Here is a 20,973-nt window from a genome sequence, read left to right on the forward strand (position 1 = left end):
ATTCTCACAAACTTCATCTAGCAATAGTGCTCCTAACAACAGCAACAAAAACCAAAAACAGGAAATCTGAGCTACTTTCATATTTTCTTTCCAGTCAATGAAACACTGGATAAAAGTTATGCTGTGGACTACCCAGGATTTCCACTATGCACATACATGCACGGAATGCACATGACAGAGTGTAAGGAAAGGGTTATTACTATTCCCATCTCCAGACACAGAGACATCAGGGCAGGTAGAGGAAATCATACCCATAATTACAGTGAGGGCTATGTTAATTGTCCTGTTCCTCTGTCTTGGAGGACACAGAAGAAAACAAAATATTCAGGGCCTCCCAGTGGCGCAGCAGTTGAGCGCTGGGTTGAGAAGCTGCCCGCAGCCTCTGCAGCGCCGGTTTGATCCCCGGCTGCTCCCTGGCCACTAGAGGAAGCTCGCAGACCTCTCCTGCCACCCGCTGCTCCCCTCAGCAGTGTGCTTAGTCTGGCCACTAGAGGAAGCGCACAGACCTCTCCTGCCACCCGCTGCTCCCCTCAGCAGTGTGCTTAGTCACTCTGGTGAACTCTCTCACCCTCCTGCGCTTCTGACTGTACCCAGTGCTTGTATAAATAAATAAATAAATAGATAGATAGATAGATAAATAAATAAATAAATAAATCTTTAAAAAAACTATTAAAAAAGCAAAATATTCAAACATTTTTCATATGGCAAGCACTTTACACATATTAATTCATTTATTTTTGAGCATATCATTTATATAATGCTTTCCTTCTAAACAGAAGCAGAGAAAAAGGTAAATAATTTGCTAAAAGTGACACAGGAAATGCTAGAATTAAATTCTAAAAATGAGGTTTTTTGGCTTCTAGCCCATTTTCTTTAGTTATAGCATATACTCTCCAGTATGAATTAAATGAATGTACTTATTGGCAACTATGTATGTGAGTAGTACATGTTCATTTACTGTATCACACTACAAGTAACGTTTGTGTGTGCATATAAACACATATATGTAGACTGTTCTCAATTGAAAACACTTAGTTTCCCCCCTCCCCGATTTCCTGAATTTTCGCCAGTTACTTTTATCTTATATGTAGCAAAAAAGAGCTTTAATCCTTTAATCTGGACCTGATTTAAGATAAGATATAAGTTATTAAAAACAACCAGAGAGGAGTGATATCTTCCCTGAAGGTAGAGTTTCAACAGAAGTTGAAAAGAGTTAAGAACTGGAAGGCAACAACCTGTATTTATGTCATTAATTTTGAAGTGTCTTCTCAAACTGTTAAGCACATCTACATTCAATTTTCAGCTCATCTATAAGGGATATTTGAATGATCCACACCTCTTCTCTACCGTTAACATAGATAATTAAGAGCTGTCTATAGTCAATTTTTTTTTAAGAAAACATGGCTATTACACCAGTAACAATATATACACAGTGACAAATGCAGAAAAGACCTAAAAGACACTGGAATTCAATGGTGACTGAAAAAAAAAAATATGATAGCCTTTATGTATTCCTAAAATGTGTCATTTTATGTGGATTTTCCAAAAGAGCTCATGAATAATAGACTATAAACCCTACAATTTTATCTAAGGTCAAATCAGATTGCAGTAAAATTTAAGTTGTATAATGCCTAGATATTTCAAGTAATGACATACTGCAGATAGGTAAAAACAAACAGCATTCAAAAGTTAATCCAATATTAAAGGACCACCGTTTCCTGCAGAGTAAAAACATAGAAAGATTTGCAAAAAAGGCAAAGTAAATAAAATGACCACTAAATCTATTGATAATATTATAAACACAGTATGACAGTTTAAATGATTAGTTGATAAGTATGGTTTCTTGGCTATGTAGGAGAAGGGAGAAAAAGAAGGTCAATAAACATAATCATGCATGCTCTATAAGCTAATGTGTTAGAAGTAGGAAAAAATCTTAAACTTAATGGGAACCATTGTAATTCAATAGGTATCTAGCTAATTCTACCAATAACCAACTACTTCCAGCATTAGTAATGAGAACTAACTCTGACCCGAAAGTCTAGGGACCTAATAGCACTAAGTTATTCCATTTCAAATGCATTTAGTTTTATGCCCCATTAATTTAACATTTATATTAATTTTTAACATTAGGCTTGAATTCATTGTAAAGTCATGTGCAGTTTTGCTGGCATTACCACAGATTTTTTTCTTACAATAAATTTTACTCTATAATATGGAAATGTTTCCTGACTCGGAAATAATTGTATGATGCCAGGAGGCAAAGGTTAGATGAAAAAGAACTTTCATATTAGGGAATGGTGAGAACACTTTAGATGGTGGGAAAAAATAACTTGGGAAAGAAAGACCTTCAAATAGGATGTTGTAAAGAAAGAATGGATATTTCCAAAGTTGCTTATACTTTCAAAGTTGGTGTCCCTAGCCCAAAATACAATGTCTTTATAATGTTAATGCAAAACATTATATGTTGGAAATAGGTTTACCAATTTATTGGAAGTTTGGCCTATGTTATGGCAATGGGTTAGATTCCCTAGATTTCATTTAAGAAAACACAAGGGGAAAGATTTGGGACTATGCCATTGACTCACGCTAGTTAAGATAACTAAGAAGTGTATTTCAGAGATTAAAACATTTTTAAAATTGCTTTTGGCACCTAAACAGATTTGGCTGCCACAATGCTAGAAACAATGAAGTCATTTTTGGTTTTTATTTAATATGATTGAACTTATATATCCTACCTTACAAAGACCTGTCAAGTTCAGGAGGCTATGTCATGAATATGAATTATCATGAGTACACAGTTAATGATATTAGTAGATCAATATACAATTTTTTCTATTACTATCCAAGGTATAACCCTGGTTTATGAGACAGGAAAAATGAGTATGTTCAGTAATATTAGTCTACATAATAATATCTTCAGAAGCTAGGCCATGTCATTAGTCATTGTAAGAATGTCTCCAGATATATGTAAGTCAAAAGAAAGTTTATGTGGCAGAATTATGTAAGGAAACTTACAATAGTGCCTGCCCACAAACCATGCAATTTGGAAACAGCCAAGAAACAAAACCATAGAAAAGGAGATATAAATACAACATGTATTAGGGGTTATTATGCAACTATAAAGATTCAATATGATCCTGGAAATATAGCAAAAAATAGTTATGGAAAAGAAGCTATTTCTTATGCTCAGTAGCTAATTTTCAAACATATGTACCTGTATTTGAAACTTTGAGCATTTCACACATTTTTCTGTATCTGAAAAAAAAATGGATCCAGACTGATATTGTGTATCAATATAGCTGAAAACAATTAAATATAAAGGTAGCCAAAAGCAAAGTTCAATAAGAATTCTAAAGAAGGATATTATTCTGATGCTGATAAATATTCTGATGTCTACTTTGCTCATATTGGAAAAGAATAATTTTCTCTTCAATTTTCCTATAAAGGATAAAATATTTAGAGTAAAATCTCATAAACTATTTAATTGAATAAAAAGTTAGACTAAAGTGTTTAGATCAAACTTCGCATAATTTAAAAAAATTAAATAGTATATAACTCCATTTTGACAATATATATTTCAATAACTAACAGTTAACTTAGTTTTCCATGTAATTAACAATAAAAACATTATATATTTTCATTTTTAAATGTTCAAGGGCATTAGATATATGAAAATAACACATATTTTGATAGTCTCATCTAGAAAATTAAGAATGCATATACTTCAGAACAAATGTATTTAATACATGGTAACACTATGTACATAAAATTTTCTCATCCAAATGACTATGAAAATTAAATAGGAAATACTAATATTAATTATTTGAAGGAGAACAAATGTTAAGATGATAGAGGTAGTATAAAAACCCATCCATAATTCATATAACACATATATCTTCCCATTTGTGGACATTTTACTGGGACTACCATATGTTATTTAAGCATACTTCAATAAAATAATATGATAGTGCTAGGACAGGTTTAAGTCCTAAGAATAGACTTAGTGAGCATATGACCAAAATAGAATCAGTAATAATTACAGTTTAAATAATGGGTGTGACCACGATATGGTCTAATTATTGAATCCATTTTTAAAAAAAAGTACATTATACCAAATTTCAAAATGCATGCCATTTTCTTTTTCTTTTCTTTTTAGTGATTTTTAACTTACTGCTTTGTAAGTTCTCTTTTGTCCAGCATGTTTTCGAATTTGTTCTCCATTTGGCCCTGTTTCCACATGCATCGAATAGATAATGTCAAAGAAATCTTCAACCACAGCTACCCGCCGTAAAGACAGTTTCTCATCTACCCCTACGCCATCCTGGAAACAAATGCAATAAAAAAAAAGCACAAGATTAATAAATATATGTACATCTAACACACACATTTAACACATAAAGTTGATTAAGTAAGAACATTTTTATACACTGTACCAAATCATCTGGATAAGAAACTTAAAAAATCATGAATGATTATCTAATCATCTTAACATTTTCATTTAGAATTTTAAGAACCATGAGGAAGATATTTGACATAATCATACTGACCCATAAATGCCATCTTTTAGGATTTTATGACTTTTTTATAGCTATCAGTATATCTTTTCAATTACTCTAAAATATGTTGTGCAGTATATCATTTAAATTATCCTAAAATATATTTAGAGCTATTATTTTTGTTGCAATAATTTCATTCTAAAGTTTGATTCATATATGCACTCATTATTTATTCTGTTGCTGAATACGAGAAGATGTTAGAGAAATCAAGGAAATAAAGTAGAATCACTACCCTTGAAGATCAAGTAATCTAGAAAAGAAAAAACATTGACTGTGCTATTGGTATTAGACTAAAAGGCAGTATTTGTTAAAGGTTGAAATTGTGAGCTTTAAAGATTATCTAGCTGTGAAATTTGGATCTTCCATTCAGAAGTTGTATGTTTTTTTTCAAATCACTTAAAACCTCTCTAAATTCCGTTTTCTCAATTTTAGTTTTCTGAGCTGTAATGCAGGTATAATAGATCCCACATCACAAAACTGTTGTAAGACTTAAATAAGGCAAGGCATGTGATATTTGGCATACAATGGACACTAAATAAATGGTGGCTCTTCTCATTTTGATGATCACAATAAAAATATAAGCAAAACATGTAGAAGTTCAGAGAATTGATAAATCATCTCTTGCAAAGCTTTTTGGAAGAAATCAAATCTGACATGGGTGAGAGTTCAAGCAGGGTATATGACAGGCAATAGGAAGTGTAACAAAGAGGCAAAAATGCCCATAGAGAAAAATAGAAACATGTTTGGAGTGAAACAAGAAGGAAATTTAAATATATAACTACACGTAGAAAGATTTTATGTATATAGCTATAAACACATGCAGCCGAGCAGGTAATCAGTCAAATGGCAAAAGTCTGTTTGAAGAGTAGTCCCAAAACAATGAACTCATTTCAAAATGGAAAGTCATATGAAGCTTTTTGTTAGTTTGGGAGGTATTTTTCTCTGATTTATAATAAATTTCAGAGTAGCAGTGCTACTCTGTTATATGCTAGGTCAAACAGATATTTCATCTTTGTTAAATCTGAAATGCTCCTTCAAAAATTATCTATGAAGCATATGATTCTTTAGTTCTTAGAACTTTCTCACTTCTCTCCTTTACCATCTTGAGGTCTCTTTTATCTATACTGGGCCAATGGGTACTTCCTCTTTATCATGTTATGTAAGACCAGCATTTACTGAGAGTGGAAGCTACATGATACAGCAGTGACCAGCCTGGAAAATGAATGCAGTTGAGAGGGCAGTGCCTTGGAAGGACCATCTCAGATGCCCACCCTGTATGTCATAGGTTGAAATACAAATTTTAGCTCTACCCACCAGTGAAACATCCACAAAAACTTTGCTTCTTTCTCCCCACTCATAAATTTTTACAATTTCCTCTTAGTTCTTTTGCTAGTAGCCATAAATATCATAACTTTGTACAATTACTAAACCATAAGTGATGTAGGAATCATAGTCTGTATTTTTATTTCTTCAACAAGCATCCTACAAGGAACAAATTTTGCAAAGCCCTCAGTTAAGTGCTGAGGTGTAAAAGACAGATAATCCAGATCTTTGGTGTATTTACAGACTAGTGCAGAAAGTAAATACTGAATAAAAACATAAATAGGATTGTATAAGGTTTCTGAAAAATTGCTGCAAAGTAGATGGCTTGAAGCAAGAGAAATTCATTTGCTCATAGTCAGTCTTGGAGATCATAAACTCATAATCAAAGTGTTGGCAGACTTTCTGGAAGTTCTAGGGGAGATTCCATTCTTTTTTTCTTCCAATTTCGTTAGTTGCCAGTATTCCATGGCTTAGGTCATATTACACTGGCTGATTTTAAAACCTCTTCACCATGTCTCTCATCTGTGTGTTTCTCTCTTATAAGAACCCAATTTATAGTATAGATAATCCTCAGTAATCTTGTCATCTCAAGATCAGTAATTTAATTACATCCACAAAGAATCTTTTACAAATAAAGTTAGAGTTAAAATTGCAGAAATTAGAACTTGAAATCTCTGGGTAGCATTATTCAAACAATTATCTGGATGATATGAGAGTATAAGACATGCAAGCCATATTATAGGAGCATATATAGGCAATATTTCACAATTGTTAACAGTCAACATTCTTTCAAGAAATCATAAGTTTAATGCTTATCAAGGTAATATTGAAATCACTTATATTGTGGGAGAGAAACCATTTATTATCTTCTATCATGTGGACCTGCTTCCTTGCAACTATGAGTCAAGCACAATTCACATCAGTTGTCTTTTATTAAAAATCAAAAATGTCTTTCAGCCATTGGGCCGTTAATAAAAATGAGTTATACAAACTCCACAGAAAAACTAATTCAACTCATCAATCAGTTCAGTAAAGTGGCAGGATACAAAATCAACACGCAAAAGTCAGTAGCCTTCCTATACACAAACAATAAATCTGAAGAAGAAGAAATCAAAAAAACCATCCCTTTTATTATCGAAACAAAAAAAATCAAATATTTGGGAATAAATCTAACAAAAGAGGTAAAGGACCTATACAAAGAAAACTATAAAACACTGTTAAAAGAAATAGAAGAAGACACAAAGAAATGGGAAGACAAACCCTGCTCATGGATTGGAAGAATAAACATTATTAAAATGGCCATCCTTCCAAAAGCAATATACAGATTCAATGCTATTCCAATCAAAATTTCAATGTCATTCTTCAAAGAAATAGAACAATTATTGATGAAATTCATATGGAATCACAAAAAACCCCGAATAGCCAAAGCTCTACTGAAAAAAAAAAAGAAGGAAATGGAGGCATCACACTCCCAGACTTCAAACTCTACTACAAAGCCATAATCATCAAAACTGCATGGTATTGGAACAAGAACAGACATACAGACCAATGGAATCGAATACAAAATCCAGAAATAAACCCACAGATTTATGGTCAACTAATATTTGACAAAGGAGCAAAGACTATGCATTGGAGCAAAGAAAGTTTGTTCAATAAATGGTGCTGGGAAAACTGGGTCGCTACATGCAAAAGAATGAAGCTTGACCACTACCTCACACCATACACAAAAATCAACTCAAAATGGATTAAAGAACTAGACATAAGACCTGAAACCATAATATATATAGAAGGAAATATAGGCGAAATACTACGGGATTTGCACATCAAAGACATCTTTACAGACACATCACCCAAAGCAGTGATAGTGAAGGCAAAGATAAACAGCTGGGACTACATCAAATTAAAGAGCTTCTGCACAGCAAAAGAGACAATAACCAAAACAAAGAGAAACCCCACCAACTGGGAGAACATTTTTGCACCCAACACTAATGATAAAGGACTGATCACAAAAATCTGCAAAGAGCTGATGAGACTCAGCAACAACAAAGAAAATAATCCAGTCAAAAAATGGTCAGAAGAGCTAAAAAGAAACTTCTCTGAAGAGGAAATGCAAATGGCCAACAGGCATATGAAAAAATGTTCAACATCACTTGTCATCAGGGAAATGCAAATCAAAACTACCATGAGATACCATCTTACACCAGTGAGAATGGCACATATTAAAAAAAACTAGCAACAACAAATGTTGGCGAGGGTGTAGAGAAAAAAGAACTCTTCTGCACTGTTGGTGGGAGTGCAAACTGGTCCAACCACTGTGGAAAGCTGTGTGGAGATTTCTGGACCTACTAAACATAGAGCTTCCATATGATCCAGCAATTCCACTCCTAGGTATTTACCCAAAGGACACAGAAACATCAATTCCAAAGAACACCTGCACCCCTATGTTTATAGCAGCACTGTTTACAATAGCTAAGCTTTGGAAACAACCCAAATGCCCAAAAATAGATGACTGGATCAAGAAGATGTGGTACATATATACCATGGAATATTACTCAGCATTCAAAAAAGATAAACACATGCAATTTGCAGCAACATGGATGGCGCTGGAAGGGATCATGCTCAGCGAAATAAGCCAAAAAGAAAAAGGAAAATACCGGATGGTCTCACTCATAGCAGGAATCTAGAAAACTTAAATAAGGGACCAGGAAAATGAATAACTATAAGAAAGTGAAAATCAAAATCAACAAAAAAACTATGAACCAGAGACACTTTTAGGGGGGCGGGGGCGGGAGGGGAGGGATTGGGGTCAGAATGGGGGGGCTGCAATTGTATGGGGAATATAATAATAAAATTTATTATCTAAAAAAAAAAAAAAAAAAGAAAATAAAGAAGAATGATGGGCCCTTCAGAAACTGGAAGAAAAATATTCAAAGAGCTTAGTGCTAAACAAATTCTAAGAACCATAAACACAAAGAAATTCATAAAGAGAAACAATATAGTGGAAACACTGAATGCCAAAGACAAGGAGAAAACCTTGAAAGTGGCAAGAGATAAGTCACTCATTACATTGAAGGAAATCCAGGATTAAAAGATCATTTCTTAAAAGACACACGGGAGGTGAGAAGACAGTGGAATGACATATTCAAAGTGCTAAATATAAAAACTGTCAAACAAAAACCTTATATCCTAAAAAAAACTATCTTTTAAAAATGAAGGTGAATTAAAGATAATCCCAGGTAAAAGAGAGAATTCAATTCCGGTAAGCATGCCTTATAATAAACACTAGGGGAAAGTAGTACTTTCAGGTTGAAAGTAAGTGGTGAGTGACATCTAACAGTAATTCAAAGCCACATGAAAATGCCAACAGCTCCATAAAAGTTAAGGTTAATTAATTATTTATTTGATAAATAGCAAAACAGTGTAATTTCATATTTATTTTTCTCTTGACTGATGTAAAATGCAGTTGCTTAATACAACATATAAATAATTGTATAATTGAGACAGTAATATATAGAAATGTAATATATTTGATAATAGCAGCAAAAAAGAAGGAACACAACTGCATTGGCATTTGGAGAGAAAATAACACAGAATGGGAAGTCAAATCCACAGGTAGGAAGAAAGAGACCCAGAAAGGTTAAATGAGAAAATTAATGTTAAAAACTTTATAAATATGTATTTTTTCACATCTTTCAGTACGTTAAAATGTCCAAAATTGTATAAGCTAAAAAAATTATAACATATATACATATATCTCAAAGATAAAAAAGATGAAAAAATAGAATGACATAGGAATAAAATTTCTATATTTAGGGGCCTCCCTGGTTGCACAAGGTGTTAAGACACAACCTGTGAAGCTGTTGGCAGCCACTGCAGCATGGGTTTGATCCCAGGCCTGTGAGTTACCCGCATAGCACAGCAGACCTCTTCTGGCTCGCCCGCTGCTCCCCTCAGCAGTGTATTTCACTCAGTCTACCAGTTCTGTTCCCCACTCTGTCTCTGGTGAATCCTCTCACCCTCTCCCACACACACACACCTCTGGCCTGTACCCCAGTTCTTATATCATAAATAAATAAATCTTTTAAAAAATTTCTGTATTAGATTTATAACTACCTTAGTATATATATCCAAAGTAAATTCTGAAAAATTAAAAAGTATATTGTTATCCCTAGAGAAGCCAAAATAATCCCAAAATTTGAAACACACTGAAGGACTTAAGATTTTATAAAGGAAAATATACACTGAAAAAGCCAATAAATGGAGAATAGAGAGGATATATATGTAGATTATACACAACAAAACAGCAAAATCATCAATGGAAATCCAATAATATCAATAATAACACTAAGTATAAAAGAAATAAGTAACCCAAACAAAAGACAAATGTATCATATTGGTTGTTAACCACACATCCTACTCTGTTATCTAGAAGAGACACAATCTGATTCAAAGACAAAAAAAACTGAAGATAAAAAGATAGACCATGCAGTTAATAAAGTAAAACCACTAGAATATCTATATTATTAAACATACACTTAAAACAAAAAGAAACTAATGATAAAGAAGAATATTTCATAAATAGATCAGTTTCCCAAAAAGACACCATAATTATAGTTTATATATGTGTCAAATAATAGAGCTCCAAGAGGTATAGACACACACACACACATTAGATCCCTATACAAAATGAATAATTCTTAGAAACATACAAATTACTGACAAATTACTGAAAAATAAGAAAATGTGAATAAACCTGTCACAAGTAAAAGAACAAAATTAGTAATGTAAAAAAAAAATTCTACAAAGAAAAGCCAGACAGCCTGGTGCTAGCATCAGAATAGAAATGTAGCTCAGTAGGACAGAACTGAGATTCCAGAGATAGCGCCCTACACTACAGGAATATAAAGACAATGCATGAGGAAAAATTAGTCTTTTTAATAAATGGTGCTGGGACAACTGGATACCTACATGCAGAAGAAAGGATAATTTCTACTGCACACCATGCAAAAAATTTAAAAAAAAAAGGATCATAGATCTAGACATAGAAGTCAAAACTTAAAATTCTTAGAAGAAAATAGGAGCAAATGTTGATAACCTGGGTAAGGCAAGGTTATCCTAGTTATGACACCAAGAGTAAAATAAAACAATTTGATAAATTGAACTACAGCAGAATTTAAACAATATATATGGTTACAATTATCCCTTGCAAAAAGTGAAATAAAAACCCACAAAAATGGAAGAAAATATTTGAAAGATATATCTTTATGTATAATAAACATAGCCATTTTTATTATGTATAATAAAAATAGAAAAATAACCCAATTTAAAAATCGATACAGAATAACAACGCTGGAGGCATCCTGATTTTAAACTGCATTAAAAAACTATGGTAATTATAGCAGTCTGATACTGGCATGAAAGCAAACACATAGACCAACGGAACAGAATAGAGTTCAAAAAGAAACTCATACACATGGTCAATTAATTAATGACAAAAGATTCAGGACTATACAATTGGGAAAGGATAGTGTCTTTAATAAATGCTGCTGGGGGAAAAAAAAAACAAATGAAAATGAATGATATTAGATCACAAACTTATAAATATTAGCTCAAAATTGATTAAACACAGATGTGATCAAATGACAGATAGTGGTCAAAAGGTGTTCCAGTTTTAAAATAAATATTCACTAAGTCCTGGGAATGTAATGTATACTCTGATGACTATAATAATACTGTATTGTATATTTGAAAGATACTGAGAGAATAATCTTAGTAGCTTTCATCACCAAAAAAAGAGAAACTGCAATGATGTGTAGTGATGAATATTAGCCAGACTTATTGTGGTATTAATTTTGCTGTATATACAAATGTCAAATCATTAATTTGTAAACCTGAACTGAACAAACTAAAATTAGTAAAGACTTTGAATAGACATTTCTCCAGAGAAGTTCAAATGACAAATAAGCATAAGGTAACATAGACATCACTATTAGTAATGAGGGAAATATAATTCCAATCTTCAATGAGGTACTACTTCATGTTTACTAGGATTGCTATAATCAAAAAGTAATAATCATTGGCAAGGACATGGAGAAATTAGAATCCTCAGGCATTGCTGGTGGGAATACAACATGATGCCGTTGCTTTGGAAACAGTTTGGCAGTAACTTAGAAAATTAAACATAGATATACCAGATGACTTAACAAGCCCACACCTATGTATATATTCAAGGGAAATGAAGACATACATCCACATAAAATATAGCAGCATATTCATGTTCATAAAAAGTAGAAATGATTCAAAGTTCCCTAAATTGATGAATATGTCAATATTAACAAAACATGGTATAACCAACCATACCAATGAATATTATTCTATCATAAAAAGGGATAAAATATTGATTCATGCTAAGCCATAGATGAACCTTGAAGACATTAAGTTAAATGAAAAAAGTCAGACACATGAAAATACATATTGTGTGATTCCTTTTATATGAAATATCCAAAGAGGCAAATTTAGAGAGATATAAGTATTTTGCTAATTGTTTAGGACTAAGGAAGGACTAGAGAATTGACTGTTAATGGGTACAAAGTATCTTTTAGAAGGGACACAAATGTTCTAAAATTAAATGATGGTGATGGTTTTAAATCCTGTGGCTATATTAGAAACATTGGATTGTGCATTTTAAATGGAAGAATTGTATGGTGATTTATAATTCAATAAAGACATTAAAATATGTGGTCTCCACAGGTTTTGGATTTTGAGTTAAAAAAATGCAAGAAAACAAGAGGAGCAGCTTATCTAACACAAACTCAAATAGTCCACAAGTCCATGGGTATAAAAAGCCTATGGGAGTGGAAATAGAAGTGGCTCAGTCATCAAGGCTCATGGTGATGTTGTGGGAAATGTTTAACAATTGCCTCTTGGAAATATACACAAATACGTAAGGTGATTATAAAATTTAATGATATAAAGACTGCACAGCAATTCATAATATAATATATAATACTTTTATCAGGCCTCCCCGGTGGCGCAGCGGTTGAGCGCTGGGTTGCGAAGCTGCCCGCGGCCTCTGCTGCGCCGGTTCGATCCCCGGCTGCTCCCCGGCCACCGGAGGAGGATCCCACATGGTGCGCAGACCTCTCCTGCCACCCGCTGCTCCCCTCAGCAGTGTACTTCAGTCCTTCTGCCTGCTCTGCTCCCCGCTCTGGCTCTGGTGAATTCTCTCACCCTCCCGCGCTTCTGACTGTACCCAGTGCATGTATAAACAAAACAAACAAATATAATAAATAAATAAATAAACATGCCTCTAAAAAAAAAAATAATAATACTTTTATCATAAATTTCATGTAGACAATGAATTTTCAAGGAATATTATTACTGGCTTTTGCTACACTTTTGTTTATCTTTTTTTTTTATAAATTTTATTGTTATATTCCCCATACAACTGCAGCCCCCCCATTCTGACCCCAATCCCTCCCCTCCCGCCCCCGCTCCCCTAAAAGTGTCTCTGGTTCATAGTTTTCTGTTGATTTTGATTTTCACTTTCTTATAGTTATTCATTTTCCTGGTCCCTTATTTAAGTTTTCTAGATTCCTGCTATGAGTGAGACCATCCGGCATGTCTCTTTCTGGACTTTAGAGGATCAATTTGTCCATTCCTGAGTTTCAAATACAACTATTTTTTTTTTGAAATTCCACATTTCCAATCATGTTAGGAAGCCGATTAAGGAGAAGTAATGAAAAAAAAATAACCAGTATGTGAAGGATCTCTTCTCCAGTGTATCTGACTTCCATTCCCCACAGGCTCGAGTGTATCTTCCTGGAAGATAATATGGCAAAATATGGATAGACATTGATACTATTAAGCCACCCAAGCTTAATAGTTTTTGACATCTTATCACTCATTTAAAAAGTGATATATAGAGGGCGGAGCAACATGGCGGCGAGGAGACGCTGCGAGTAAGATCTCCCATTAAAAAAAGTTAATAGGGAGGGAAAGCGGCAGGTCCCAGTGAGAACTGGGACAGGGAAGATAAACGGACGACTCCAGCAAACTACCCGAAGAAGAAAGTGGCCATAAAAGAGGACCAGAAGGGAGGAAAGCGCAGAACCCTGCTCTCCTCCCCCACCCACAGAGTGCCGCTTTCCCTCCCTATTAACTTTTTTTAATGGGAGATCTTACTCACAGCATCTCCTCACCGCCATGTTGCTCCGCCCTCTATATATCACTTTTTAAATGAGTGATAAGATGTCAAAAACTATTAAGCTTGGGAGAGGAAGAAAAAAAACACACTAAAATGACCATCAAGAACAAACTACGCAGCAAGCGGGACTGGGAGTGGAAAGGAACTATTGCAGCCACCACACCCTGTGAACGGGAGCTGTGGAGAACCCTGCAGGATTTGCCGCTGCAGTGAGCGAATGGCTCCCGGCGCCATTAGAGAACAGCAGAGAACCCAGGGGACCTGCACACAGCCCCAGGCCGACCAGTAAGCTTCCGCGGAAAAGCGAAAAGCAAACGCAGATCGGGATCGCGGCTGCCCAGGTCCCCGCGCCTGTGACCTAGGCTTGCGGGGAGACGCGTGGAGGCCCTCACTGGGGTGAAAGTCCCTCACTGAGTGAGCAGGAACCAGGCGCCTGGACACGGGAGCTGCGTGCAAAAGGCGCCATTGCTGCAGCCACTGAACTGGGCTACAGCCCGCATCCTGGACCTGAGGGCTTTGAAACTGAGAACGGAGGCACGAAATTCGGAGCGTGGGTCCTCCACGTCAGTGGGCACAAGGCAGACACAGCACCCCAAAGCCGTTGAGGTTTACCCTACCATTCCCGCTCTGTTCCCTGTCCCATGGGGTGAAGAAAAACAGCCCCCCACGGACTAGGAGAGATCTCTGGCGCCACCTAGCGACCAGAAAAAAAGTCACTAACACCCAGGGACCTTTCTTGAAATCGGCAGAAGGCTCCTGAAGGAACCCCTGGCCAGCTGGGAAGTTAGCCCACCCCAGGCCCCTTCAGACCAGCAGTCTGAGCCCACAGGGGGAGCAGGCACCCACAGCCGGGGCAGACCGGGCGCGCAGAAGAGTGTGCCTGAGACCGGACGCGCAGGGAGTGCGTCCTGCATCGCCATTTTAGAACAGGGATATTTCTTCAGGAAAGACTGCATGAAGAAGGCTCCCTCAGGAGCCAGAGGTGAGCGGGGAAGCTCAACCATGCCACGCCACTTCTGGCCTGCAGTCTAAACGTAGAGGGGGAGCAGGAACCCACCGCCGGGGCAGACCAAGCACACAGGGATGTGAGTCCCCACATCCGCATTTTAGAACAGGGACCTTTCTTCAGTAAAGACTGCTTGAAACTGACAGACGGCTCCTGGAGGAGCCAGAGGGGAGCAGAGAAGCTCAACCAAGATGCCGGCCAGTCCCAGCAACACAGTGTCCCAATGCATACGACAAATTAGAAAACAGACAGTAGGGAGTAGAAGAACCACATGCAACCTAACAACTCCTCAGGAAAAAAGCACACCACAAAAAGAAAACCACCCCCCAGATTGCAATGACAGTAACTTGGAAGAACTTCTGAGCCTTCCAGAAAGAGAATTTAAAATTGCCATGATTAAAAAAATGACAGAACTCATAAAGGAAAACAATGATCAGAAGAAGGAAATTGAGTCCCTAAATAAGGAAAACAATGGTCAGAAGAATGAAATTGAGTCCCTAAAGAGGGAAGTAAAAGAAACGCAGGAGATCAAAGAATTAATGGAAGAACTAAAGAACTCTGGGAAAAGCAATGAAAGCAGAATAGATGAAATAGAAGAACGAATAAGTATTCTTGAAGACACAGAAATAAAAAGAACCAAAACAGAAAAGGAAAGAGAAGTATGAAGGAAAAAGACCGAAGAAAGACTTTGGGAACTATCTGACTCCATGAGGAGAGGAAATATAAGAGGTATAGGAATTCCAGAAGGAGAGGAGAGAGATGTAGGAACAGAGAAAATATTCCAGGAGATAATTGAAGAGAACGTCCCAAATGTGAAGAAGGATCTGAAAATTGATATACAAGAAGCAAGAAGAACACCAAACTTCCACGACAAAAGGAAAAATACAGCAAGACACATAATAGTGAAGCTCCCAAGAATCCAGGACAAGGAAAAAATAATGAAGCTGACAAGAGAGAAGAAACGGGTAACATTCAAAGGAAAACTAATCAGGCTGACATCAGACTTCTCTGAAGAAACACTATGCGCAAGGAGAGAGTGGAGGGACATAGTCAACAGAATCCAAGAAAACAGATGCCAACCAAGAATACTCTATCCCACAAAGCTCTCCTTCCTCTATGAAGAAATAATAAGGACCTTCCCAGACAAACAGAAACTCTGGAATTTCATTACGACTAAACCCCCACTCCAAAAAATACTACAAGGAACCCTAAAGTCAGAACCTCAGAGGGATGAATAACAATGAAAGAAGGCCAAAAAAAAAGTTATTAAAAGAATAAATAAATAAAATCAAAGGAAAGACAAACACAATGGCAAATACAGATACTAACATATCAATATTAAAACTAAATGTAAATGGACTAAACTCTTCAATAAAAAGACACAGAGTTGCAGCCTGGATTAAGAAACAAAACCCAACCTTTTGCTGTCTCCAGGAAACACATTTAGCTACAAAAGATAAAAATAGACTCAAAGTTAAAGGATGGAAAACAATCCTACAAGAAAATGGACCAAAAATGAAAGCAGGAACAGCTATACTTATATCAGATAAAACAGACTTCAAACTCAAAAAAATAAAAAGAGACCCCAACGGTCACTACATTATGATCAAGGGGACAATACTTCAAGAACAAATAACACTCATTAACATATATTCACCAAACGAAGGAGCACCAAAATATATCAGACAACTGTTGTCCTCTCTGAAAACAGACATCAGAGAAAACACATACATAGTGGGAGACTTCAACACACCACTATCAACAATGCATAGATCAACAAGACAATAAATAAGTAAAGAAACTAAAGCTCTAAATAAGGACCTAGAGCATTTGGGCTTAACAGACATCTATAGAACACTAAACCCCCAAAAAACGGAGTACACATTTTTCTCAAGTGCACACGGATCATTCTCCAGGATCAATCACATATTGGGGCACAAGACAAATATCAACAGATACACCAAGATTGCAATCATACCAACCATCTTTTCTGACCATGAAGGCATCAAACTAGAAATAAACCATAAAAAGAAGGCAAGGAACTTTCCTACCTCATGAAGATTAAAAACCACACTACTGGAAGACCACTGGACTAATGAGGAGATCAAAGAAGAAATTAAAAAATTCTTTGAATTGAACGACAAGGAGGACACCAATATCCTAAATGTATGGGATGCAGCAAAAGCAGTAATAAGAGGAAAATATATAGCAATAGAAGCTCACATCAAGAAACAAGAAAGAACTCAAAGAAACAACCTAATCTCGAAGCTCAAAGATCTAGAAAAAGAACAACAAAAACCCCCAAAACCAGTAGAAGAAAAGAAATAATAAAAACCAAAGCAGAAATAAATGAAATCGAAACTAAAAAAACAATCCAAAAAAATCAATGAAACCAAGAGCTGGTTCTTTGAAAAAAATCAATAAAATAGACAAACCCCTAGCCAGGCTCACAAAGGAAAAAAGGGAGAAAGCACAAATAAACAGGATCACAAATGAAAAAGGAGAAATCACAACGGACACAGCACAAATCAAAAGAATAATCAGTAACTACTATGAACAGTTATATGGAAACAAGTTCAACAATCTAGAGGAGATGGACAAATTCCTACAACTCTACAATCACCCAAAGCTAGATAAAGAAGAAATAGAACACCTAAACAGACCAATTACAAGCAGCGAAATTGAAATGGTAATCAAAAACCTCCCCCAAAACAAAAGCCCAGGACCTGATGGATTTACAAATGAATTCTACCAAACATTCAGAGACGAATTAGTGCCTATCCTTCACAAACTCTTCCAAAAAATTGAGAAGGAAGGGACAATACCAAACACGTTCTATGAAGCCAACATTACACTAATACCAAAACCGAACAAGGACAACACAAAAAAGGAAAACTACAGGCCAATCTCCCTAATGAACACTGATGCAAAAATCCTCAATAAAATTTTAGCTATCAGAATCCAACAGTGTATCCATAAGATAATTCACCACGACCAAGTAGGATTCATTCCAGGGACACAAGGATGGTTCAACATCCGAAAATCAATCAACATTATCCAACACATCAAAAAAAAGAAATATAAAAACCATATGATAATATCAATAGATGCTGAGAAAGCTTTCGACAAAGTGCAACACCCACTCATGATAAAAGCCCTTGAAATTCTTGGGATACAAGGAACATACCTCAACATCATAAAGGCCATCTATGACAAGCCAACAGCCAGTATCATTCTCAATGGTGAAAAGCTGAAAGTAATTCCATTAAGATCTGGAACGAGACAAGGATCTCCACTCTCACCACTGCTTTTCAATATAATACTGGAAGTCCTAGCCAGAGCAATAAGACAAGAGAAAGACATCCAAGGAATCCAAATAGGAAAAGAAGAAGTCAAACTATCACTATTTGCAGATGATATGATAATATACATAGAGAACCCCAAAATCTCCACAGAAAAACTAATTCAACTCATCAATCAATTCAGTAAAGTGGCAGGATACAAAATCAACACGGAAAAGTGAGTAGCCTTCCTATACACAAACAATAAATCTGAAGAAGAAGGAATCAAAAAAAACCATCCCTTTTATTATTGAAACAAAAAAATCAAATATTTGGGAATAAATCTAACAAAAGAGGTAAAGGACCTTTACAAAGAAAACTATAAAACACTGTTAAAAGAAATAGAAGAAGATACAAAGAAATGGAAAGACATCTCCTGCTCATGGATTGGAAGAATAAACATTATTAAAATGGCCATCCTTCCAAAAGCAATATACACATTCAATGCTATTCCAATCAAAATTTCAATGTTATTCTTCAAAGAAATAGAACAATTATTGATGAAATTCATATGGAATCACAAAAAACCCCGAATAGCCAAAGCTCTCCTGAAAAAAAAAAAAAAAAGGGAATGGAGGTATCACACTCCCAGACTTCAACTGGGAACTCTACTACAAAGCCATAATCATCAAAACTGCATGGTATTGGAACAAGAACAGACATACAGACCAATGGAATCGAATAGAAAATCCAGAAATAAACCCACAGGTTTATGGTCAACTAATATTTGACAAAGGAGCAAAGACTGCATTGGAGCAAAGAAAGTTTGTTCAATAAATGTTGCTGGGAAAACTGTGCCGCTACAAGCAAAAGAATGAAGCTTGACCACTACCTCACACCACACACAAAAATCAACTCGAAATGGATTAAAGAACTAGACATTAGACCTGAAACCATAAAATACATAGAAGGAAATATAGGCAAAACACTACGTGATTTGCACATCCAAGACATCTTTACAGACACATCACCCAAAGCAGTGATAGTGAAGGCAAAGATAAACAGCTGGGACTACATCAAATTAAAGAGCTTCTGCACAGCAAAAGAGACAATAACAAAAACAAAGAGAAACCCCACCAACTGGGAGAACATTTTTGCACACAACACTAATGTTAAAGGACTGATCACAAAAATCTGCAAAGAGCTGATGAGACTCAACAACAACAAAGAAAATAATCCAGTCAAAAAATGGGCAGAAGAGCTAAAAAGAAACTTCTCTGAAGAGGAAATGTGAGTGGCCAACAGGTATATGAAAAAATGTTCAACATCACTTGCAATCAGGGAAATGCAAATCAAAACTACCATGAGATACCATCTTACACCAGTGAGAATGGCACATATTAAAAAAACTAGCAACAACAAATGTTGGCGAGGGTGTGGAGAAAAAGGAACTCTTCTGCACTGCTGGTGGGAGTGCAAACTTGTCCAACCACTATGGAGAGCTGTGTGGCGATTTCTGGACCTACTAAACATAGAGCTTCCATATGATCCAGCAATTCCACTCCTAGGTATTTACCCAAAGGACACAGAAACATCAATTCCAAAGAGCACCTGCACCCCTATGTTTATAGCAGCACTGTTTACAACAGCTAAGCTTTGGAAACAACCCAAATGCCCAAAAATAGATGACTGGATCAAGAAGATGTGGTACATATATACCATGGAATATTACTCAGCATTCAAAAAAGATAAACACATGCAATTTGCAGCAACATGGATGGCGCTGGAAGGGATCATGCTCAGCGAAATAAGCCAAAATGAAAAAGAAAAATACCGGATGGTCTCACTCATAGCAGGAATCTAGAAAACTTAAATAAGGGACCAGGAAAATGAATAACTATAAGAAAGTGAAAATCAAAATCAACAAAAAACTATGAACCAGAGACATTTTTTGGGGCGTGGGGGGCAGGAGGGGAGGGATTGGGGTCAGAATGGGGGGGGGGGGTTGCAATTGTATGGGGAATATAAAAATAAAATTTATTATATAAATTAATAAATAACCAAAAAATATATAAAAATTGATATATAAAAGCCAAAATTTGATAAATCAAATGTAACATCTACTGAAATAATTTTTATTTAAATAATAGACAATTGAAACTAAATCTAACATAGCATATTTATTATCTAGGAATCAATGTATGAAAATGTAGCACTTTTCCTTCTTCAGTCCAGTTGTTATCATAAAGATATCCTAATTGGCAATAGCATTGTCATAAACTAGTTGATGTGATAGACAGCAATTTTAGTGAAATATTTAGAAATAAAAAACAATAAGAAGGACTGTCAATTCATAAGCAACAAATAAAACAACATAATAAAAATTAGGAATTAGAGATACCAGTTTCTAGCATGCAATTTTCAGTAGTCAAACTCAGGAATTTACAGAGATATGTAAATGATCTAATATAATTTTTGATACCTTTTAGGTAATACCTAAGCTGAAAGATACACTTCTCTTATTCTACTAAGTTGATTTAATAAGATCACTTTTCACTGGCAGATCAGTTATCCCATGCTGAGATACAGTGATGGGGAATG

General features: G+C 35.5%; 1 protein-coding gene across 5 annotated transcripts in view; it reads right to left on the reverse strand.

The window, feature by feature from the left end:
• NOL4 (nucleolar protein 4) overlaps window positions 1–20,973 on the reverse strand; it is a gene marked incomplete at both ends in the record, with an annotated part of 302,349 nt that overhangs the window by 225,863 nt on the left and 55,513 nt on the right. For 4 of the 5 annotated variants that reach the window (XM_084251768.1, XM_084251767.1, XM_084251765.1 and 1 more), the window contains one exon: window positions 4,172–4,321. In XM_084251768.1, coding sequence (XP_084107894.1) covers window positions 4,172–4,321 — 150 coding nt within the window. Of the gene's footprint in view, window positions 1–3,214; window positions 3,278–4,171; window positions 4,322–20,973 lie in introns of all 5 variants that reach the window. The other variant, XM_084251766.1, reaches the window with a different exon arrangement.

This window comes from Talpa europaea, assembly GCF_964194135.1.
Source record: "Talpa europaea genome assembly, chromosome: 13".
Classification (NCBI taxonomy): Eukaryota; Metazoa; Chordata; class Mammalia; order Eulipotyphla; family Talpidae; genus Talpa; species Talpa europaea.